The 24724-nt window shown below is 46.7% G+C and overlaps 1 protein-coding gene across 3 annotated transcripts; it reads right to left on the minus strand.

The window, feature by feature from the left end:
- Positions 1–299: 299 nt before the first annotated feature.
- Positions 300–24712, minus strand: DYNLL1 (dynein light chain LC8-type 1). 3 transcript variants are annotated; one of them, XM_067015458.1, is made up of 3 exons: positions 24351–24712; positions 2762–2899; positions 300–1223 (listed from the first exon to the last, which is right to left on the minus strand). In XM_067015458.1, the coding sequence occupies exons 2-3, from the start codon at positions 2891–2893 to the stop codon at positions 1086–1088; spliced, it is 270 nt and encodes an 89-aa protein (XP_066871559.1). In that variant the 5' UTR covers positions 2894–2899; positions 24351–24712; the 3' UTR covers positions 300–1085. The 3 variants fall into 3 exon arrangements, with proteins under 3 accessions (XP_066871559.1, XP_066871560.1, XP_058896587.1); XM_067015459.1 differs by having other exon boundaries at positions 24592–24692; XM_059040604.2 differs by lacking the exon at positions 24351–24712 and adding an exon at positions 3111–3291.
- Between the last annotated feature and the right edge of the window lie 12 nt (positions 24713–24724).

A 24724-nucleotide genomic window follows, 5' to 3' on the forward strand; every position in this document is an offset into this window, starting at 1 on the left:
AGGTCTAAAACAAAAAGGCTTACTTCATGTAAACACTGAAAACAAAGGGGAACTTAAAAGCCAGGACCTTCCTTGCAGCTTCCCAGGATGGGCGTGGGTTGTTTCAGCCTCTGGAATATTTCCTATCTACAAAAGCCAAGTCTGCCATATTCGCTATTATTCATAGAAAAGATTTGTCTTCCTAAAATTGATAGCAGGAAACCTTTAATGAAATTTACTTATCCAGTTTTAATTGGGTCTTTTAATGAAAGCTTCAATTCACATGTGAACACAGCTAGTTAAAGCACAGCACAGCAGGCTTGTAAGTTTAAATTCCTGCAGACTTTATTAGAATCACATGGAGGGCTGCCTCAAAAGTTTTCCCTTTTAAGACCACCTTTTATCTTTAGAGTATCCTTTGGCCAAGGCAGGGGAGGGGAAATTAGTCTAGAGCCCAACTTATTAGCTTATTTCCATTTTACAACCATGGAACTACTATACATTCATCACCACTTGAGGCCTAAGGCCCAGAACACTCTATAGCAGTATCTTTTAACAAAATGAGCACTTAAGGAAAGCATCAGATTAGGATTAAGAGTTAATTCAGTAGTTTCTCTGCCATGCATTTCTCAACATGCACTTCTGAGTAGTATTCTTCCATGCATAACAGTAGCAGGATGGGCAAGAATGAAACTCAAGAACGTTGAATAGGCTAGTCTATTATATCCCACAGAAACTTCAAGGAATCACCCCCACCAAGCTACCCAAGATCAAACAATAGGCCATCTTCAACCCTAGATTTGAACAAATCGTTATTAACGCACACTTCTCCAACACATTTATTTCTTTAAAGGAATGGATTCTGAAGAGGAAAAACATGGGGCAGAGAGGTATGGAATAGAAAATAAATACAAATGTAAGCTGTTCTGCTAATTGTTTTATAACCACAACAAACTAGTACAGAGAATGCCCTGTACAAAACAACACAGTAAAGATTGAGGTGTTCCCTTAGGCAAGGCTGAAGATTTCAGTCTCTGGTATTTGGAATTTAGGCTGCAGTCCTTGTTTTTGGATGGATCACTGGGTGTGTGGCACAGTCCATGCTTTTAACCAGATTTGAACAGGAGAATGGCCACTTGGCCCAGGTAGAAGTAGATGAAGTGTTTGGTTTCATGTGTCACGTAACTACCGAAGTTCCTCCCCACGATGCAGTGCCAGGTGGGGTTGTACTTCTTGTCAAACTCCTGGGGGAAAGGGAGGAGAAAAAGAACACAATTTTAGTGCTAAACCAGAGGTCAGAGTCTGCCTCCTAGATAAGCAGAGCAGAAAGAAGGAACGTCAGCATCTGCAAATTCTTAGAATGAAAGAATGCTCCTCAGCTCCAAATCGCCTACATGGTGCATTAATGCAAACATACTTGCAATCTGAGCTAAGCTGGGAATGGGGGCTGGGGAGGTAAAAGTCAGAAAGGGCAACCTCAGGGACAGAGCGCTTTGTTATCACAGCAATTACACCTTCATAACTTCTAGAATATTCCTATTCATTAACAGCAGGTGACATCAGTTCTAGTTTATCCTCTAGTTTTTAAACAGAACTAAACTATCCTCCTACTGTACGACATGCACCTAACAAAAGCCAAGAAAATAGTAAATATTTAGCCCCAAATACCCCCATTATAATTCATTTCAGTATTATTGAAAACAAAAGATTTCCAAAAGAACAAAGCCTCAATGAGCTTCTAAACCACTGTGGATCAAAATTTAAACGGAAAAGACACTTGGCACTCCACTGTCCCTATAAAAAGAATGCTGGAAGCAGAACCTGACAGCTACCTGGGCAAATTTTATCTTTACTGTCAATAGCCCTTCTTCCCACATCTATCCTGATAGTGCTAATCTACCACCTGGTCCTCAAGGAGAGCAAACTGCAGTAACAACTTTTCCCTATTTGCCCCACCCCCAGAGGCTCTAGGCTTCACTGGGTAGCTCTGGGCAGGGGCCAAAGCTAGTCCTTCTCTATGAAAGTACTAGAAGTCTCTGGTGAGTTAGGCAAAATTTAGCTACTATTGTCTTGTACATAGCAAGAACGTCTTTTAGATTAAGGGGAATAAAATTCTTACAAACTAGACCAACGCACTGCTGCTGCCTTTGTCAAAAAGGTATTTATTTCTGCTCCATCTGAAGTCTTTCATCTTCTCGTTCTCGACTGGAACCCTCCCACGGCTTAGGCTGCCAGCTTCCTTCCCTTCTAGAAAACATAGCTCGAGAAGTTGGCAGGCCTGCCAGCTTTCTACAGACTGCCATTTACCAATCCCCCAACCAAGTACCCAGCCCTCACTACCACCCACTTTCCCTCAACTGCCGACTGACTCCCCACTGAAGGCTGGCAAGATCTCCCTTCGGCCCTGCTGGAAACACCCACGCAGCTCCCCCCTCTCGAGCACCCAGATGGATCCTGGGCGCAGCAATCATGCAGAAGGGGGAACCGCTGCTGCCTGATCCTAGAAACCGTTACTAGGTGGCGCTTTCCCCGTGGAGCTGGGTAATTAAAAAAAAAAAAAAAAAAAAAAAACTTCGAGCGCTGAGGGGCCGATCTTCAAGAGAAGCGCAAAATTCGTTTGCGTCCTTTTCTGGAAACCTCTACACCCGCGCTACTCTGCGTGCCCCCCAAGTATCTCTGCCATTGCTCAGGGAACGCAGGATCGAGGAGAAGGAACTAAGTTGTGACTCGCCCCAGCTGAGCGCAAACTGCCCGAAACCCCACGCCCGCGCCCTGTCCTCACCTTCTTGATATGGGCCGCAATGTCCTTCTCTATATTATACTTCTCCAATGCCTGAGTAGCACACTCCACCGAGTCCTGTTGCATCTCCTCCGACATATCGGCATTTTTGATCACGGCCTTTCGGTCACACATCGTTACCTGGGGGCCGAGGCCCGGGCAAAGGGTGAGGAGTTGGGGTATGGGCTGCGCCTGCGAGGCGCCAGCTTCCCCGGCTCGCTCCGCCCTCCCCACGCCACCCCGGGACGACCCCCCACCCCACTTCTCGGGAAGCGCGGGCCGCGCGGACCGAACGGCGGGATAAGTCCAGCAGGGGACGAAGCCAGATAATGTAACCCCCTGAGTCTCTCACCAAACAGCAGGGGTTGGCCGACTGCAACGGTCTCCTGGGGGAGGGGCTGGCGAGGCTCAGACCCGTCGAGATGAGCGGTCCCTACTAAAGCCGTGGCGCATCTATAGAGCCCCACGCCACCCGCCGCCGCCTAGTACCTAAGCCCCGCCCTGCTCCCGCCGGCCCCGCCCCCCACCGAACGCCTCTATTGGCTTGACACAGCCCCCAGAACTCTCCCATTGGCCCATGGACTCAATGGTTCCCTCAGGATCTTTCTCCTGCATTTTGTTGCAGACCACAATGCACCGCTCTCGGCGTCGGTTGCCCCGGCAATGGGCCGCAAGAGATGAGGCCAAACACCCCAAAGGTGGTGCTGGGGTGGGGTTGCGAGGACCGCCCAGCGGCTAGAGAGGTGCGAAGGAAGCTTCCGCCCAGGTCAAGAGAAGTGATTCGAAATTTACGGAGGTTGTCCCAGAGTGTGTTCTCGAATAAGGATTGTCTTTGGAAGTTGGGTATCCTACGTCCCTTCCTCCCATTCCAGGTCGGATTTACCCTTTCTGACTGAGGTAGCCAATCGCTTCACTAGAAGGGTATCTCTTAAGCAGGGCTGGCTTCGTGGGCAAGTGATCCGTGCAGTCGCAGAAGAGAAGCCCCAGGATTTGGTTTAATGCTCTGCTGTTTCATTGTTGAAATTCGTATTTTTTTTTAAACAAGGGACGCCACATTTTCATATTGCATTGGGCCATGCAAATTATGCAGCCGGACGTCCTCTGAAATATGCGAGTGGGGATATCGGAGGTCCTCAGAAATGGGAGAGGGTTTCCTTATGAATTAAGAGATTATCCCCAAGAGTGGGGTCTCCCTGCTGGGCAATGCAGACCTCATTTAAGGGGGTGGGGGGCCCTCCGGGTGGATTTGGGAGTGCTGATCCCGGTGGTGTGTGTCCAGGGTGGGGCTTCTTGCTCAGATGAGGCAGTCTTTCCTGTGTGGGAGTTTCTTGGTGGGGATTTACTTCTAGGGCGAAGGTGCCCTAATGAATAGAATGGCATCCCTCAGAGGTATTTCCTCTGGTTTAGGGAGACTAACCACTAAGTGGTTAAAAAAGCAAGGACTTGGGGTGGGGTTGGGGAGCAGGATCAGATCTGGATTTAAATATTTAAATCCTAGCCTTGTCATTTTACTAGCTGTTTGAACCTCAGTTTTCTAATCTGTAAAGGGACTAAATATAAAAGGAAACCACTTCATAGGCATGTTGCGAGTATTAAATAAACTAATGCATTTGAATTTCTCAGCACAACTTGTGGCACATAGTAAGGGTTGGAAGAATTTTACCGATAGCTATCAATTTATGGAACTGTCCCAAGAGTCATGGCAAGGTTTTGAACAACCAACCCTTAAATGCCTAAAATGTGTTTTTGAACTTCCATAAACAAGTTATCCGTTTAATCATGTAACCAGAAGCTTTCTGTTTACACTTCTGCCTGTTTCTACTTGACCACCCACTCTCATTAATCCAGGGCTCCTTACAATTTGATCAGAGACACACAATGCCAAAGAGAAACCAGCTGGGAATAATGAGAAACTCGGGTACAACATATGCATGTCAATTAAATCAAATTAAGAGACTTCTCCCAGTTTCAGGTTTCCAGTGGTGGGATTATGGATTGGAGGAGTTAAAGTAGTTCTACACGGAGTCACTGTTGGGGAAGAAGTTGGATTGGCAACAGGAGTGAGTCTGGGTTAGTGCTTCTACCTGACTTGGATGCATGATTCAGAACTATGGAATCTAACGATGATGCCAGAACCTGAATTTCTCTTGGGGGCCTTTACTTTTCATGTATATAGTTTTAAACCCTCTGATCTATGGCTTGGCCAGCTTCTCCTTGTTTGAACAGAAGGAGCTGAGAGTCGTTAAAGGGGATGAGGTCATAAGAACAGCAGCTGTGTATTGACTGGTTGCCTATCACCAAGTGCTTGGCATTTACTCAGTTGCTCCTCACAACAGCTGTGCCTGGGACCCCTTTCCTCCCATCTCCCTCCTGGCATAACTTCTGCCCATTTATATTTGAGCTCAGATGCCTCCTTCCCTAAAGAATCATTTCTACTTACCCCCTACCACCACACTTCAGTTACTCTCTACGGAAGTAACTTTTTTATTTCCTCCATTGTACTTGCCTCATTTATTCCTTCAGAATAAATTCACATGAATTATCTCATGTATTTATTTGCTTAGTTATTGTCTATCTGTCCCTGCCTGTCTTCATTACTGCTGCATCTTCATCATCGAATTCAGCATCTGCCACATAGCATGCACTGACTTAGATATGCATTGAATTAAGAATTCCAGGTCTTATATCCCCATTTTACAGATTATGAAATTGATTTTCACAAGGTCAAGCTGTTAATAAAGGAATAAATTCCAGGTCTGGATGACCCTAAAGTCCATTCTCTCAACTTCAATATTACTTTAATACATTTAGCTGAGGAGACAGTGTGCCTTTTTCTTATTAATAACTTTGAAGAAAAGAAGTTTGAAATGGGATGATGTTAAGGTTTTCTAACAGATAAGAGGATTTTGCTCGATAAATGCCTGTAGGTTTTTCTCCATTTGTAGCACCTGCCTTCCCGAGCATCTTCTGTGTTTGCTGCTCATCTCAACCAGCTCTTGACCCTAATTATTTTCTTTAAAAATGAAGGAAGGGCTTCCCTGGTGGCACAGTGGTTGAGAGTCCGCCTGCCGATGCAGGGGACGCGGGTTCGTGCTCCGGTCCGGGAAGATACCACGTGCCGCAGAGCGGCTGGGCCCGTGAGCCATGGCCACTGAGCCTGCGCGTCGGGAGCCTGTGCTCTGCAATGGGAGAGGCCACAACAGTGAGAGGCCTGCATACCGAAAAAAAAGAAAAAAAGTTTATATGGAGAAACAAAAGACCCAGAATAGCCAATACACTATTGAAGGAGAAGAACAAAGTCCGAGAACTGACACTATCCAACTTCAGGACTTACTATAAAACTACAGTAATCAAGTCAGTGTGGTATTGGCAAAATAATAAACAAATACATCAATAAAAAAATAAATATAAAAATAAAAGTGAAGGAAGAGGGATTTCCCTGGTGGTCCAGTGGGTACGACTCCACGGTCCCAATGCAGGGGGCCTAGGTTTGATACCTGATCAGGGAACTAGGTCCCGCATGCATGCGGCAACCAAGAAGTCCACATGCCACAATGAAGATCCCACACACAGCAACTAAGACCAGGCACAGCATAAATAAGTAAATAAATAATTTTTTTTTTAAGTGGGACTTCCCTGGTGGCACAGTGGTTATGAATCCGTCTGCCAATGCAGGGGACATGGGTTCCATCCCTGGTCTGGGAAGATCCCACATGCCATGGAACAACTAAGCCCCTGCGCCACAACTACTGAGCCCGCAAGTCTAGAGCCCATGCTCTGCAACAAAGAGAAGCCACCTTAATGAGAAGCTCACACACCGCAGAGAAGGGTAGCCCCCACTCGTCACAACTAGAGAAAGCCCGCGTGCAGCAAGACCCAACACAGCCAAAAATAAATATTTTAAAAGTGAAGGAAGAGGGCTTCCCTGGTGGCGCAGTGGTTGAGAATCCGCCTGCTGATGCAGGGGACACGGGTTCGTGCCCCGGTCTGGGAAGATCCCACATGCCGCGGAGTGGCTGGGCCCGTGAGCCACGGCCACTGAGCCTGCGCTTCCGGAGCCTGCGCTCTGCAACGGGAGAGGCCACAACAGTGAGAGGCCCGCGTACTGAAAAAAAAAAAGTGAAGGAAGAGCACTATCAAAAACTCATGCTGGGGATTTCCCTGGTGGCACAGTGGTTGAGAGCCCGCCTGCCGATGCAGGGGACATGGGTTCGTGCCCCGGTCCGGGAAGATCCCGTGAGCCACGGCCGCTGGGCCTGTGCGTCCGGAGCCTGTGCTCCGCAACGGGAGAGGCCACAGCAGTGAGAGGCCCGCATAACACAAAAGAAAACAAACAAACAAACTCATGCTGGGACTTCCCTAGTGGTCCAGTGGTTAAGATTTCGTGTTCCCAGGCTTCCCCGGTGGCGCAGTGGTTAAGAATCCGCCTGCCAATGCAGGGAACACAGGTTCGAGCCCTGGTCCAGGAAGATCCCACATGCCGCAGAGCAACTAAGCCCGTGCAACACAACTACTGAGCCTGCGCTCTAGAGCCTGTGACCCACAAGTACTGAGCCCACATGCCACAACTACTGAAGCCCGCACGCCTAGAGCCTGTGCTCCACGACAAGAGAAGCCACTGCAATGAGAAGCCCGTGCACCACAACAAAGAGCAGCCCCTGCTCGCCGCAACTAAAGAAAGCCCACGTGCAGCAACGAAGACCTAACACAGCCACGGACCTGGGTTCGACCCCTGGTCGGGGAACGAGAGCCCACATGCCGCAACTAAAAGATCCCATGTGCCCCAACTAAAGATCACGCATGCCCCAGCAAAGATCTTGCACGTGGCAACTAAGACCTGACGCAGCCAAATAAATAATAAATATTAAATTAAAAAAAAAGAAACTCATGCTTTTCTGGCCTGTGTTTAACCCCAAGAGACCTTTTGGGGATATTATTTCTAGGAACCAATGGCCTTTTTCATTCTGTTACCACTTATTTTTGCAGAATTATTTCTCATTTCCTATCTGCTCATCGCACAGTGAGGCAGGTAATAAATATCCGCTAGTTGTAAATGAAATGTTCTGTGCAGGATTTGGATGCTTGAAATATATACCCAGAGTCAGTTACAGCCCCATCCTCAAGGAGTTTCTCGTCAACAGTAACCTAATCTTTCCAATATCATGAGTTTGGGGGTTTGAAAGGGCTTTAGAAGTACAGGAGCCCAGCAGGTAACATTAATGAGTGAGGTGAGGTAGGTGGTACAATAGGGAGTGGAGGGGACGGTGGCAAATTAAAAAAGCCCTTTAAAAAAAAATTATTTATTTATTTATTTTGGGCTGTGTTGGGTCTTCGTTGCTGCACACAGCCTTTCTCTAGTTGTGGCGAGAGGGGGCTACTCTTCCTTGCGGTGTGCGGGCTTCTCATTGCGGAGGCTTCTCTGTTGCGGAGCACGGGCTCTAGGCGCGCGGGTGTCAGTAGTTGTGGCACGTGGGCTCAGTAGTTGTGGCTCGTGGGCTCTAGAGCACAGGCTCAGTAGTTGTGTCACACAGGCTTAGTTGCTCCATGGCATGTGGGATCTTCCCGGACCAGGGCTTGAACCCGTGTCCTGTGCATTGGCAGGTGGATTCTTAACCACTGCACCACCAGGGAAGTCCCTAGAAAAGCCCTTTAAAAGGTGCCAGGCAGATGTTGCCATTTGGGATTGTTGACGCAGTGTTGCTAAAATCATCTGATTTTCAAGAGAGACCAGAAATCTGAATTATTTTTATGGGAAATATCATCATTTTAATGTTGGTCACAAATTCATTTATTAAAACACAGTGCAGTCTAGATATGGCCTATGGGCCTCCAGGTGGCAACCTTTTATTCAGCTGAATACTCTCTTTTTGTAACCAGAAGACAGACTCAAAGAAGTATAATAAAACATATATATATGTATTTGGTCTTTGTCCAAAGATCCAGGCACAGAGCTCTTAAACCCTTGAAATTATTTGAGTTATAAGAGCATCTTTTGTTATCATAATCAGTCCCTATCAACTACACTGGAGTTTAGGTAACAAGGTGACTCTTTGGAGGGAAGGAGGCAAGATGCCTTCAGATATACAGATAGTTTCAGAAATCTAGATAGCTGGTCATCAGAGGAAACAACCATATGATTAGAGGGTTGAAACTTTCAGCCCCCTATTCCTACCCATGTCCCTTTCCCCTACCTTCCCCATCTCCTGACCTCCTGGGAGGGGTAAGGGGCTGGAGATTGAGTTCAATCACCAGTGGCCGTGCCCATGTAACAAATTCTCCATAAAAACTCCAAAACCATAAAGTGCTGTGCAGGTGGTGCACCCTGAGAGGACATTGAAACTCTGTACCACCCCACCCCCCAATACCTTGCCTTATGCATCTCCTCCATTTGGCTGTTCCTGAGTTGCATCCTTTATAATAAATCTGTAATAGTAAGTAGAGTACTTTTCTAAGTTCTGTGAGTCATTCTAGAGAATTATCAAGCCTGAGGAAGTGGTTGTGGGAACCCAAATTTGTAGTCAGCTAGGCACAGTGAGGGTAACCTGGGCACCTCATTTGCAGCTGGCACCTGAAGTGGGGGCAGTCTTGTGGGTCTGTGCTAACTCTGGGAGTCAGCGTCAGAACTGAATTGTTGGATACCCAGTGGATGTTGAAGAATTGATGTGGAAAAATAAGTATTTGGTGTTAGAAAAACAAACAAACGAACACAGTATCAGAAGTGATGTCATGGAATTCCCTGGTGGTCTAGTGGTTAGGATTCCGAGCTCTCACTGCTGAGGGCATGGGTTCAATCCCTAGTTGGGGAACTAAGATCCTGCAACCCGTGCGGCTCAGCAAAAAAAAAAAAAAAAAAGTTATGTCAGAAAAGCCACCACAGCAGACGGGAAAGGACCTGCCTGTGATTACACAGCGTGTTAGTTATGGAACCAGATTTCTAAGATCCTGGTCTGTTTGACTCCAAATCTAGTGCTCTTTCCATCACCTCAGACAAGTTGGCTTTACCCTTGGGTGCTGGGGATTTCACACTTTCTGGGCGTGAATGGGGCATGGCCTATGCTTGCTACTTGGCCCATGATATTTGCTAAATAAATGAATGGGTATGGCACCAAAATGCTTGCACTTAGATCTGCATGAGGACAGTATCTGGTGTAGTTTTGATTGGCAGCAGGGAGGGTTCAGCTCATCATAGGCACTAGGGGAATTCCATGGGAAGGTAAGAAAGTGGAGACTCAACAGCATTTTTGGTTGATCAGAACCATGCCATCAACGTAGAGAGCCCAAGAATAAGTCATTTCCAGGGTCCTCTGGTAATTCAGATGACGCTAAAGTAAACCCACTATGACTCCACCAAGGAGAAACCCCAGAGACATTTCCTAAATCATCCTCATGATTTTTGCCATACCTGCACCCTACCTCTACTATTATTTCTTCAATATTTTTCTTTAATTAAACTCCCTATTTTTTTTTTTTTTTTTTTTTTTTTTTTTTTTTTTTTGCGGTATGCGGGCCTCTCACTGTTGTGGCCTCTCCCGTTGCGGAGCACAGGCTCCGGACGCACAGGCCTAGTGGCCATGGCTCACGGGCTTAGTTGCTCCGCGGCATGTGGGATCTTCCCGGACCAGGGCACGAACCCGTGTCTCCTGCATCGGCAGGCGGATTCTCAACCACTGCGCCACCAGGGAAGCCCAAACTCCCTATTTTTAATAAGCATTTTTAAAAGGCAAATTTATATTATTACCATAAACAGAAAACTAGTCTCATTTATCATAAATAGAAGGTAACCATAAAATATAAACAAATACTATAATATAAAACGTTTTGTCCTCATATTGCTAAACTGATCTGGGACCCCACCAGTGATATGTGTCCCACACTTGGGAAACGCTGCCCTAGCGGAGGGTTCTTAAAGGGGGTCCGGTGGATGGATTGCGAAGGTTTTGCAAGTCCCCAGGAATCATGCACAAGATGTGTGTTGTGCTCACAGGCATTTTTCCAGGGAGAGGATCTATACCTTTCATCAGAGGCACAAAGGGATTCAGAACCCAAGGAGGATAAAGAACAATTGCTCTAGAAGAACCTATACTCTTGGAATGAATGCAAGATTCCCTCACCAGTTCCCACTGAATTGGCCCATCAGTTGGGTTCTGTAGCATCACATGTCTGGGCAACTCACTATACTCCACTCCTAGCTGCTAAGTTTTCCTGAGAACCCTTCTGAGCCTGAAAACATGCATTTTCTATTCTTATTACTGGAAATCATCATTAGAGGGAGGCAAAGCTTCTGAGATCATAGGCTTTGGAATGAGACAGACTTGGGAAAAACCTAATTTGTGTGCCCTCCTACGAGTTAGCCTCTCAGAGGTATAGGTTCCTGATTTTTAAATGGAGATTATACCTTCATTGTAGGGTGGTGGCAAGGTTTATATTAAATAATGCATCTAAAGACCTAGCCAGGGACTTCCCTGGTGGTCCAGTGGTTAAGACTCCATGCTTCCACTGCAGGGGGCACAGGTTCGATCCCTGGTCAGGAAACTAATATCCTGCATGCCGCATGGTGCAGCCCAAAAAAAACCAAAAAAAGACCTAGCCAAGGTCCAAAAGATGGTAGCTACTGCTGTTATGTACTGAGAACTTACTATGTGCTAAGCATTTGGGACACATTATCTCCTTGACTTCTCACAATTCTATAAGGTGGATGTTAAGAGCTGTTGATCTCTCCACTACACAGATGAGGAAAAATAAGGTGCAGAGAGGTGAGGTCCCTTGCCTACAGTCACATTGCTAGGAATGACAAGGCTGGAATTTGAACCCTGCTCTGTCTGACTGCACAGTCCCACGTGGTAGATGAAACCTCTGAGCTGCCTCACCTCCCCAGACAAAGGGAGATGATGTGTGTCCCAGAAGACTCTCAGCATCTGTGGCTCCTGGTGGGAGCTCCCTAAATATATGTTGGATGGATGGATGAATGGATGGAAAGATGGACTGAAGAAAGAATGGATTTTTCAAACTAATTCAGAGTTGTTTCCTCTCAAATTTGACCCCAGATTGGTCCTTGACTGTCTTGATCTTCCCTGAACAAATTCTTTGTACTTGAGCCATCAGACTTTCCCAGGGCCCTCAGAAAGCCCTCTGAATTTGTTCACAAGCACACTGAGGGATTTCTTGCAGGGACTGGAGGTCCCAAAACAAGACAGAAAAAGCCACAGCCTGCACCCTGCCACTGGCCCAGGACTGCACTGTTCCCAGCCCTGTCCAGCAATCGCCTTCCAAGATTTTCTGGGACCTCAAGCACTTTCTTGGACCATGAGCTCTGTCACCAACCCAGCAGCTCCAGCCCTCCCTTACCTGAAAGGAAGTGTGAGGAATGTGACCTTGCAGACCCCAGGGTTGATTCAAGAACTCTTGTACAGAAAGGAGAGGCTCAGTGGGAGAGTGTGCAAGGCCTAGGTCTGAATCTAGAAGTTTTCTTCCCATGGAGAAGGGCTGGCACTAGCCTGGGGCTGGCAGGGGAACTGAGTTGTGGAGCCAAGTACTGTACTGCAGTGCAGGGAGAGTGAGGCCAGATAGACTGGGACAACTCAGGGAAGAAAAAGCTTCCCTCTGGCCCATAGCCAATTCGCCTGAATGGACAGATACCTCCGAAGCCTGATTGCTCAGGCCCCTGTCCGGGGGGGCAGCAGATAAATTCAGGCACGTCCAGAGAGGCCTAGTGGGCCCCCCTCAGCTCCCAATCAGTAAGCAGAAAACCCAGAGTAGAGGCTAAAAGTACAGACTTTGAAGCCAGGCGGGCCTGGGTGTGCAGCCTTACCCTGCCCCTACTAAGGTGTCTGACCTTAGGTAAGTGACTCTACCTCTCTGAGCCTCAGTTTCCTCACCTGTAAAATGGGGATTGTAATAGTCCTTGTTTCTCAAGGACAATTTGGAGATTGAGATGGTGCATAAAAAGTAGGTGGTATAGGACTTGGCACATGGCAAAGGTCAATGATGCTGGCTACCATTATCATTAATGGTACCCTAAACCAGGATTCTTCAACCTCAGAACCAACGTTTTGGACCAGAAAGTTTTCTGTTGGTGGACTGTTCTGTGCGTTGAAGGATGTTTAACAGCATCCCTAGCCTCTACCCACTGGATGCCAATTGCACCGCACACCCAGTTATTAACCAAAAATGTCTCCAGACAAGGAATTCCCTAGCAGTCCAGTGGTTAGGACTCTGCACTCTCACTGCGGAGGGCCCGGGTTCAATCACTGGTCAGGGAACTTAGAGCCCATGGCCAAAGATAAATAAATAAATAAAAGTCTGCAGATAGAGTCAAATGTCCGCTGGAGGGTGAAATTGCCCCCTAGTTGAGAACCAGTGCCCTAAATAATCTAGGATGGGACTTCCCTGGCAGTCCAGTGGTTAGGACTCAGCGCTCTCACTGATGAGGACGCGGGTTAAATCCCTAGTCGGGGGATTAAGATCCTACAAGCCAAGCAGTGTGGCCAAAAATTAAATAAATAAATAATCTAGGATGAGTCTGAACGCCACAGATCCCAAACTCACAGCCCTGTGTAAGGACCACAAGGCAGGCGGGCTTACTTACAGACAAAGGGATGGGATGTCCAACAATTACAGAACAAGTTCCCTCCTGCATAGACTATGAGGCAGGACTTGAGTCTGCTCTAGGAGCCCCCTCTGACTCACTAGGTGACCCTGCTGTCACTCTTTAATTATATGCAAAGTGGCTCCAAGTTAAATCTCAATTATTCTAAGGCCCCAGACAAAGGAACAAGCAGTTGGTATCTGATTTCTGGCATCTCCATTCTTATTCACTGACTGGAAGAAAACCTGACTCTCCAGAACTCAAGAGTTCATTCAGACCTTCATTCATGATTGCTGAGAGAGAACCAGGTGTCAGTCACTGTTCTGGATGCTGGGGATTGTGACATTATGATTTATGATAAGAAATATATATTATAAACATATTTTATATAGATATATCTTGTTATATATAAATATAACAAAAGCAATGGAATCATCTTTTGTTATAACATTTGGTCTCTTGTCCTCAGTTCCTGAAATCACTTCAGAGCTATAAAGGTGAAATGAGTGTTTTGTTATTCATAACAAGCCCCTTCCCACCACAACTGGGTTTCTGTTGATGAGCTGATGTTTGGAAAGCACCTAAGGTGGGGCTGGTTGCCAGTGGAGCCAACCATGAGATTAAAGGCTTAGAACTTTCAGTCCCACCCCTGGCCCCTGAGGTGGGAAGAGGGGCTGGAAAGTGAGTTCAATTACCAATGACCAATGATTTAATCAACCATGCCTATGTAATAAAGCCTCCATAAAAACCCAAAAGGACGGGATTCAGAGAGCTTCCAGGTTGGTGAACACGTGGAGGTTCAGGAAGGGCGGTGCGCTGCAGAAGACATGGAAGCCCCCCACCCTTTCCCCATACCTTGTGTCTCTCCCATCTGGCTGTTCCTGAGTTACAGCCTTTCATAATAAACCAGTGATTTAAAGCAATTATACTCCAATAAAGATGTTTAAAACAAACAAACAAACAAACAGTGATTTAGTAAGTAAAATGTTTCTCTGAGTTCTGTGAGCTGCTCTAGCAAATTAATTGAACTCAAGGAGGGGGTCGTGGGCACCTCTGACTTATAGCCAGTTGGTCAAAAGTACAGGTAACAACCTGGGCTTGCAACTGGCATCTGAAGTGGGGGGAGGGGGCAGTCTTGTAGGACTGAACCCTTGACAGTGGAATCTGATGTCATCTCCAGGTAGATGGTGTCAGAACTGAGTTGGATTGTAGGACACCCAGCTGGTGTCCAGAGAATTGCTTGTTGGTGTGAGGGAAACTCCATCGTAATTGGTGACCAGAACCCTATTAGGGATCCACAAGAGAACAAAACAGGCAAAAATCTCTTCTTCATGGAACTTATATTCTAACAAGAGAATAAAGATAATAAACAAGCAAAAATATGTGTGACCCTGCTAAGTTCAATGGATAAAAATAGACTAAGGGAACCAAAGGGGACAGAGTGAGAGATCTTGTCTTAAATAGAGGTTTCCAGGCAGGTCTCTCTGAGAAGGTGCCATTTGAGCCAAGACTTGATGACCTGGCTATTGGGTGGAGGATAGAGTGTGGGGAAGCCAGTGGGAGCAGAGAGGCTCAGAAGAGGCTACTGCAACAGTCCAGGTGAGAGGTGATGGTGGCTTGGACCAGGACAGTAGCAGCAGAGGTAGGATGAGAGGTGGCTGGATTCTGGATATATTCTGGAGGTGGAGCTGACAGATTTGCTGATTGATTGAATGCAGGGTGTGGGGGAAAGAGAGGAGTTAAGCATGACTCCAAGACTTGTGGCCTGAACAATGAGAAGAATGGATTGAGATAGGGAAGGCTGGCCAAAAGAGAAACAAAAAGTTGTTTTGGCTATCTTAGTTTGAGATGCCTATTAGACATTCCAAGTGGAGATGTCAAATATGCAGTTGGATATATGAGTTCTGGGAAGAGGTCCAGGTTAGACCTATAATTTGGGGAGTCATCAGATTATAGATGACACTTAAAGCCATGGGACTTGATGAGATCACCACCAATGGGAGGAGTATGTGCAGATATAAGAGGTAATGCTTATTCAGCTAGCAACATTCTCTGAGCTTTCACTGTGCGCCAGGCCCCAAGCTAGGTGCTAGGTACAGAGATGTACCTCCCTCAGCACCTGCCCAAGAGAAGCTCCATTACTTATTTAATTTTTTCTTGCCTAAGTGCTTTGGCCAATTAGAGGATAAACACTGAGAGTTCCTGCCCTGCGTCGTAGTCACTTGTTCATTATTTCAAGAGATACTTATTGAGCACCTACTTGGTACAAGGCCCCCATCTAGGCACTAGGGACATGAAAGGGAGCAACTCAGACCTGGCTCCTGTCCTCATAGAGTTTACATTTTGTGTGTAGAGGAAGTGGACACTGAATGAGATGCACATGGTATTTTGTTGTAGCAGCCTGAACAGACTAAGATACTTCCCATTCACTCTCCAGTCCATTCCACCAAAACAGCTTATCAAGGTTACCAGTGACCACCACACTGCTAAATCCAGTGGCCAGTTCTCAGCGTCCTTCATTGATGTACTTGTCACAGTTGCTCTCCTCCTCTCTGAAGCTCATTCTTCGCTTGGCTTCCAGTATCCCCAGGACTCTCCCTCTCCTCCTGGCTCACTGGCTGCTCCTCCTCAGCTTCATCTACTTGCTCCACCTCTTCTCCCTGGCCTCTAAAGGAAGAAGTGTTCCGGGCCTCAGTCTTTGGACCACTTCTCATAGTTTCCATTTTCAAGGCTTTGAATAACACCTCCATGCTCATGACTCCTGTCTTAGTCTGTTCAGGATGCTGTCACAGAATATTATATAGACCGGGTGGCTTATAAACAAGACATTTAGTTCTCACAGTTCTGGAGACTGGAAGTCCAAGATCAGGGTGCCAGCATGGGCAGGTTCAGGTGAGGGCCTACTTCCTGGTTCATAGATGGCCATCTTCTCTCTGTGTCCTCACATGGTAGAGGGGGTGAGGGAGCTCTCTGAGGCCTCTTCTATAAGGGCCCCAATCCTATACATGACCCAATTATCTCCCCAACGCCTCACCTCTTAATACTATCACATTGGTGGTTAGGTTCCAACATATGAATTTTAGGGGATAAACAGTCTATAGGAACCCCAAATTTATAGTCAGCATGGAAGAAGTGTGGGTAGACTGGTAACCCCATTTTCAGCTGGCATCTGAACTGAGGGTAAGTCTTATGGGACTAAGCCCTTAACCTGTGGGGGTGTGCACTAACTCTGGGTAGTTGTGAATTGTTGGACACAGAGTTGGCGTTGGAAAATTGAAGAACTGGTGTGGAAAAACGACACATTTGGTGTCAGAGGTGGTGTCAAAAAAGACACCGCAGGTAGTCCCTGGGTATCAGCACAGTGCTACAGATATAGATTTCAATAAATATAAAAATTATAAGCCACAAATAGGAGAAAAGAAGAAAAAAGATGTGGATAAATAGAAAGTGATACCAAACTTCTGGGTGGGAGGGCCAAATACAGCAAGAATGGAAAAATTTTCCCCACGTAAATTTATAGATATAACACCATTCCAATGAAAAAAACTAGAAGATGCCATATAGAACTTGATAAAAAGATTCTAGAATGTGCTTAGACAAATCAACTGGCAAAAATACTGAGGGAATGAAAGGAGCAGTAGGGGACACCTAGGCCTTTCCAAGGTACAAACTGGGAGGAAAGTTCTAGGCTGAGGTCACACAGGTCTTGGCACCACTGAATACCAACTTACTAAGTCACGGACATGAAGGCCAAGGAAGGTTTGGTCAGACTAAAGACTGGGGAGGCAGAGGTGGAGAAATCAATGTTCCAAGGAGAAGAACTAGCCCCTGCAAGACGTGGTACAGGCTTTCAGACACAGCAGATCCTGGAGAAGCTGGCAATCTGGGAGTAATGGGAGATGAGGGAGAGACTGGTGGAGGCAAATCACAAAGGCCAAGATAAAGGGATGCAGATGGGGTTCTCTCTGGGAGGCAGACACTGTCCCCTCCACCACTGGCACCCTAACATCTAGCACAGTGCCAACAGTAGGCATTCCATAAATATCTCACACATCTTTTCATAACTACGTATAGGGACTTGCTCTTTTTCACATCTGCATGGTATTCAGAACTGCACGTTTCCCGTGTACCAAGTCCCCTCTGGGTGGACCTCGAGGATGCTTCCAGTTCCTTAGGGAATTATAGTTATTAATAAACATCCTAGCATTTTGGATACAGCACTCCCTGCGGCCCTTCTTCCTCAGGCCCAGGAGGGATCGCTGGATTTCTGCTTGGTTCTCTTCTGCTTTCCTTCTGGCTTCCAAACAAGTACCCTTTTGCTTTGCACAGCTCCCCTAGGAGACTGTGAGACTATATTCCCCTCAGGCTCTCCCCTCCCTCCAGCCTATCTCATCCCCTTTACAATAATCCTAGTCAGGGATATACAATAAACATTTGTATGAGCAGCTGAAATACTTAGGATTTACATGTATAATCTAACCCAGCCAGGTTCTGATTTACATTAGGGCTTCTCACCCTAAGTCACTGGCGGCTGTAGAGTGAGAAAGAAAGAACACTCCTCAGCCCCACCTAACTGTGCTGAGCTGGGTATCTTCCCCAAAGCGACAGAAGTCGTCCCAGCTTTCTTTGCACATGCTTTTCCTTCTGCCTGGAATGCTTTTCTTTTTTTTTATGTTTTCGTTTTTTTGCAGTACGCGGGCCTCTCACCGTTGTGGCCTCTGCCTTTGCGGAGCACAGGCTCCAGATGCGCAGGCTCAGCGGCCATGGCTCACGGGCCCAGCCGCTCTGCGGCATGTGGGATCCTCCCGGACCGGGGCACGAACCCGTGTCCTCTGCATCGGCAGGCGGACTCTCAACCACTGCGCCACCAGGGAAGCCCCTGGAATGCTTTTCTTCTCTCCTCATGTACCTGGTTAATACCAGCTGGTACAACAGGTCTCATCTCAGAAGCCACTCCCTCCAGGAAGTCTTCCCTGAACACCCCATTCAGCTCCGGGTTAAGAGCTGCAGGAGCACCCATTGCCATTGCCCCTTTGTCTGTGAACACTGGGGGTATTTTTTTTTTAACAGTGGGGGTCTTGATAACTCTTGTGTCCCTGGCGCCCAGCACAGAGCCAGGCTATTCTGCGGCTCAGTAAATACCCGGTGGAATGAATGAACAAATGTCAAGTGGGCAAGGAGTGGGGAAAACCACCAAAGTCCCAGATGCCACATACACAAGCCTGGGCTTTTAGAGCTGGGGTCAGAGTGTTCCACGAGGGAAAAAAACCTAGTCTCCTACAGGCACTGTCAAGGAGTGTGCCATGACAAGAAGAACTGGCAGCCCACGAGAAGGAGGGAATAACAAAAGAAACTGGTCCCCAGCTGCCTAGCTCCAGGGAACGTTTGTCAATGTGACATTCACAGAAGCCCTGCACATGTGCTGGCTGAGGGGGAGAGACAGCCTCAGCCAGACAGAAGGAAATTTAGCTACTGTGCACATGTTAGCACTGGGGGAGGTACATCTTGGAAGGTTGGGGTTTTGTTTTTGTTTTTGTTTTGTTTTTTACTTTTATAAAATCTGCAGGTACTTCCCATATTTGTTTTTACCTTTAAGGAATGTGTTTACTTTTGAGGTGCTGTTACCTAATTATATCGATGCAGTTCATTAAAAATCTGCTTAGTACAAGATTGAGCGCAAAAGCGTTAGGATTCTATTCAATCAGTGCATCCTCTTGCTGCATCAAAAAACATTATCAGCACTGTTGTTAATCTTTTCACACCCCTTCCACCCTTTGCTTTGTTTCAGGTTCACTGTGCCATAAAATAAGTTTCCAAGTTATGTGACAGAGTGGAAAATATTTAGGGAAAAGTTTTGGGTAGGGAGTAAGGAACTTAGGGCTTAGAAAATAAAACTTGGTGAAATTGAGAAGCCCATTTGTCATTTTGTACTTCAGCTCCCTTTTTCTGGAGCTAGAGCAACTCTTCTTTAAGTACTAGTTAAAAAATTAACAGGTGTTTATTAAACACTTACTATGTGTCAACACAACAGGGCTATAAAAGGATTGGTCCTAGTGGTTCTTAACTTTTCTGGGGGGAGTTCTGGGGGTATAGATTTACAGACCCTTGAAAATGATAAACTGCACTGTCCTGTATGGTAGCCACTAGCCACATTTGGCTATTTAAATCAAAATTAATTACAGTTAAATACAATTAAAGGTTCGGTTTCTCAGCTGTAGCAGCCACGTTTCAAGTGCTTAAGAGCTACATATAAGCCACATGGGGTTACCATATTGCACTCAGATAGTGAACGTTTCTATCATCTTGCAAATTCTATTGGATAGCACTGCGTGAATATTCTTCCAGAATCAAGACTATCCTGCTCACGTGCAATATTTTGCATCCAACTTTACAACTTTCACAACTCCGCGGGGTCGTGGGGGTGTTTGGGAGGGGAGGCAGTGCTTCACTGACCCCTGCAGCCCATGGATCCGAGAAAAAGCAGCCCTGACATGACAAGCTATTTGAGGCCTCCATCTCAGAATACAGCAAGTTGGCAAAAATGAAGCAATAAGGCTGCTACAGATTCAGCATGCTTACTGCTTTAGATGTACCTCATATGAAACCAGGCCCTCGTGTTCCTACTTGTCCGGCCACATTCAAAGAAACATCAGTTCATTACCCCAAAATAATTGAAAATGTTACCGATTTTCTGCAGTCTCTTAAGAAAACACCAAATAGTCACAATGTACTGCAACTCTTCTTGAATTATCTTTCCCATCTTTCTCCTCTTCTCACCCACCTACACATGGCACTTGCTTCCCTAAAGCTCCCTGCACCCCCTTCCACACTCTCTCCAGATCTCCTAGTTCTGCTGCTGCTTGTCCCCTTCCTCTCCTGCACAGCTCAGTTCTTAATTATGTAGCTCTCCAGAATGTTTCATTTTACTCCATTGCACAAATAAAGTGGCAAAGAATGACAGAAAGCTCCTAGGGTACAGTGGCCAGAAACACATTCCACAGCGACCCAGCCCAAGCCCTCTCTGCCAGCCTGGACCAGTTTCTCTGAGATGACTCATTTTCCCACCGATGGTTTACTCCCCCATCACTTCTTCTGCTGCCCACTGCTCCCAAGGGCCAGGGTCTGGGAGAAGCGCATGACTGAGGCTGGCAGAGAAGAAAACATTTTGCTTGGATGCCAGAGGGGACTGATGTCATAGGGAAAGGGAGGAAACCAGCTGGGCAGGTTCGTAGAATGTTTTATCCCCAGTGTTGCTTTATTATTATTTTTTATTGGGCACTGCCCTACTCCCTAGTAGGGAGTAAATGGCTGGCTGTGGGAAATGCATTAACTCTTCACAGTCGGCCAAGGCCAAAGGCTTCTTTTCAATCTGAAGACAATCCCACTGGTGCCATTCTTATCATCACATTAGGAATGATGAACTTTATTGAGCTCCCATACAGCTTAAGTGAAAGCCCCACCCTGTGGGAAGGGCAGGCCTACCCATGTATCAGAGGACTCCAATGCCCATCTACCATCACCTGGTCATGCACCTGGAATTCTGTTCTCTGAGAGGGCACATAGAGCCTAGAGCCATCACACTTCTTATCCTTCCTTCTTACCTCCTCCACACGTATCCGAACTCATCGTTGTTCATCCTCTTGCAGATCAGTTCCTTCTGCTTTATTCCCTGTCTCAGAATGATACCACTGCCTAGCCAGTACCCCAAGCCAGAAACCTGGGAATCGACCTGGACTCCTCCTCCTTCCTTAGCTCCCATAACCAATCTATCTCCAAGTCCTATGATTTTTGTCCTTGGAATATCTCATCTCCTTAGCATCTATCCCTATCATCTTACATCAGACCACTGGCATCTCTTGCTTGGATGATGGAAGTGGTCTCCCCATTGGTGTCTCCCTGCACCCAATCCCATGTTACTTCCCCATGTAACCTGCTAGTCAGTAGGCCACCCAGGGCTATCCCTGTTCTTACCTATACTCACCTTTGGGCTAATCTGAGCACACTGTCATATCTTCCCAGACAATATGAATCCAACTCTAAAATCATTAATGGATAATGCAGATTTTTTAATGAAGTCACAAGAGGGGAATTACACTGCTATTACACAGCAGTACTTCCTACACTTACCCTTTAATTATCTCTCCTCTTTCTCCAAGTTTCCCTATAATGGCAGCTGCTGTCACATCTCTCCCTGACTCCCTTTCCTTTCCCTACTATTCTGCAGCTACCCTCCATTCAAATTAGCTCACAGTCTCCTCCCCTACTCGTTATCTCCCATCCCGTCAGCTGCCACTTCCTTCTGAGAAGGTCTCATCCCAACATAACTCCTTAAAACCCTTCAATGGCTACTCACTGCCCTCAGTAGAGTCCAAACTCCATAATACGGTCTGCTAGGCCTTGCAGGCCCTGGCCCCATCTCCTTTGCCCTCCATTTTCCTACTTGAACTCTTTGCCCCAGCCATACTGTAGGGAGGTGGGGTTCGCCCCTGGTCTGCCATAATCTCATGATCTGAGCAATTGCTCATGCTGTCCTTTTTGTCTGAAAAGCCTTCTCCTTCCCTACGGTTAACTCCTACTGGTCCCTCAGGGCTCAACCTAAATATCTCCTCCTGGAAGCCTCCCTTATAATCTCTAAAACTGCATTAGGGGGCCTCACAGCAGTTTACCCTTATCACAACTGTGCTCTAAATTGACTGTTTGAATAACAACTTGAATATACACCTTGAGGACAGAATGGTATTACTGCATGCAACCAGGGCCTAAATTATAGCATGTACTTGATATTTAATAACCAGATGAGCAAAAGCTCAAAAGGGGGTCCCTGCTTAGCATCTGTGGCCTTAGTAGAGAATGGAGTCCGTAGGCCTGTTCAGCATTAGGCCGTAATTTGGGCTTCATTTGGGTTCTAACTTGCAAAGGTTAGTACCTGGGCTCACAGAAACAAAATCCACATTTGGGGTTCCCTGGATGATGCCTCCTAGCAGTGTAGCTGCCTTCCTCCTAATCCAGAAAGGCTGTACTTGTCACATCCCCAGATCTGGGCATATTTTCTACGCTACATATGAACTTCTTTGGTGATCACAAGCTGCAAGACTTTGCACGAGACGAGTTGAATCATTACTATTTACACCTAGAGTTCTGTTAGGTCACTTAGCTGACTCCACCTCTCTCTCCCTAGGAGACTATCCAACTGTCTCCACCAGCACATTCCAGGCAACAGTCACATAGGAGTGGTAGAACTCAGAGGGTGGTGTTAGTACACCTAAGCACCCCCCCCAAATGAGGAGGCATCTGGACTTTAGGATGCCTTTAGGATACATAAGCTCCTATATACTCTGGCCATGGCTCTTTCCTGCTTGCTTTCTGAAGGCCAGGAAAGAACAACTAGAAGTTTTACATAATCCAGAATACAACAGATGGTTCTGATTGTTTTATTTTAGAAATAATTTATTTTTTTATTCCAATTATGAAAGTACTACATGCTAATTAGACAATTTCATAAACACAGAAAAGCACAAATAAAAATATGAAATCAGGGAACTTCCCTGGTGGCACAGTGTTTAGGAATCTGCCTGCCAATGCAGGGGACACAGGTTGGATCCCTGGTCTGGGAAGATCCCACATGCCGCAGAGCAACTAAGCCCGTGCACCACAACTACTGAGACTGCACTCTAGAGCACCTGAGCCACAAATACTGAGCCTGTGTGCCACAACTAGTGAAGCCCGCGCTCTGAAACAAGAGAAGTCACCACGATGTGAAGCCGGCGCACCGCAATGAAGAGTAGCCCCTGCTCACAACAACTAGAGAACGCTGGCGAGCAGCAACGAAGCCCCAACACAGCCAATAAATAAATAAATTTACAAATTAAATATTTGGTTTTATTCTCTTGCTATTGCTAGCACTAACAGAGTTTGTTTTTGTTTCATAACTCCCCCCAACATTTTATTATGAAAGTTTAAAAATATATAGAAAGGTTGAAAGAATGTTACATACAGTGAACACACTGAATACACCCACCATCTAGAGTCTACTCGTTCTACTAGTTAACCCACCATCTAGTTAACATTCTACTGTATTTGCTTTCTCATGTATCTACCCATCCATCAATCCACAAAGGTTTCTTTTTTTAAAAAATAAATTTATTTTATTTATTTATTTATTTTTGGCTGCATTGCATTTTTGGTCTTCATTGCTGCACGTGTGGGCTTTCTCTAGTTGCAGAGAGCAGGGGCTACTCTTCTTTGAGGTGCACGCGGGCTTCAGTAGATGTGCTCGCGGGCTCTAGAGCGCAGGCACACGGGCTTAGTTGCTCCGCGGCATGTGGGATCTTCCCGGACCAGTGCTCGAACCCATGTCCCCTGCATTGGCAGGCGCATTCTTAACCACTGTCCCACTAGGGAAGCCCCAGAGGTTTCATGTTTAACATGAAAAATCTTTTTAGATCAAGACTCTAGATACAAGACCTCATTCTTGTAACGTCCCCAGGTTCAATGCTCTGCCCTGAATGTAAATGCATTCAATGGAATGTAAATGTGGAAACGTTCTAAGGTGGGAGGCTACCTGAGTTCCCGAGCTTCTGAAGGACTCAGCGCATAGGCTGGAAGTATGGCTCTCGGTTCTAATCCTGACCCCATTATGATACCTCCGTTTTCTCACCTGTAATATTGGAATCTCTCCATACTGCGTGAGGATTAAAAGCACAGTTTGCGGGAAGCACTCTATAGTGACAGTCGCTACAGTTATGATTCTTTTTTTTTTTTTGGCCACGCCGCCCGTCTTGCAGGATCTTAGTTCCCAGACCAGGGATAGAACCCGTGCTCCTACAGTGGAAGCGCGCGCCAGGGAATTCCCAGTAATGATTCTTTTACTCCCTCCTTGTCTCCGATAAATTTCAAGTCCAGCTATGGAGCCCACCTCAGGTCTCTTACACCCATTTTAATCCACCTAACACCCTCGGTTCTAAGCAACTGTAAAAAAGGGACAGGGTGGCCCAGAGGGCTACAGACCTGAGGCAGTCGAGGACTCCTTCAGTCCACTGCGGCGTCAGCCTGAGGCCCTGGCCGACTCCCTGCGGCGCCCTGCACGCGGAGTGACGGCCCGCGGGGCCCACCCTGAGAGATACACCCGTGTCACCTCAGCAAATGTTCACAAAAACCTGTGAGGTAGGCAGCGCTACAGAGGGAGAAAACTGAGGCCCAGGGAGCCTGAGTCACTTGCCCAAGTCGACGCAGCTGGCGAGTGACTTGCCTTCGGGAACCAACTCCAAATCGCCTGACTCCAAGCTCTTTCCCGGCTGTCTCCCCCCGACCCGCTTTGCACCTACAGGGGGCACACGCGCACGCGCAGTCGTCGCAGTCGCGTCCCCTTTAAGAGGATTCCT

Source organism: Kogia breviceps, chromosome 15 (assembly GCF_026419965.1).
Source record: "Kogia breviceps isolate mKogBre1 chromosome 15, mKogBre1 haplotype 1, whole genome shotgun sequence".
In the NCBI taxonomy this organism is placed as follows: domain Eukaryota; kingdom Metazoa; phylum Chordata; class Mammalia; order Artiodactyla; family Physeteridae; genus Kogia; species Kogia breviceps.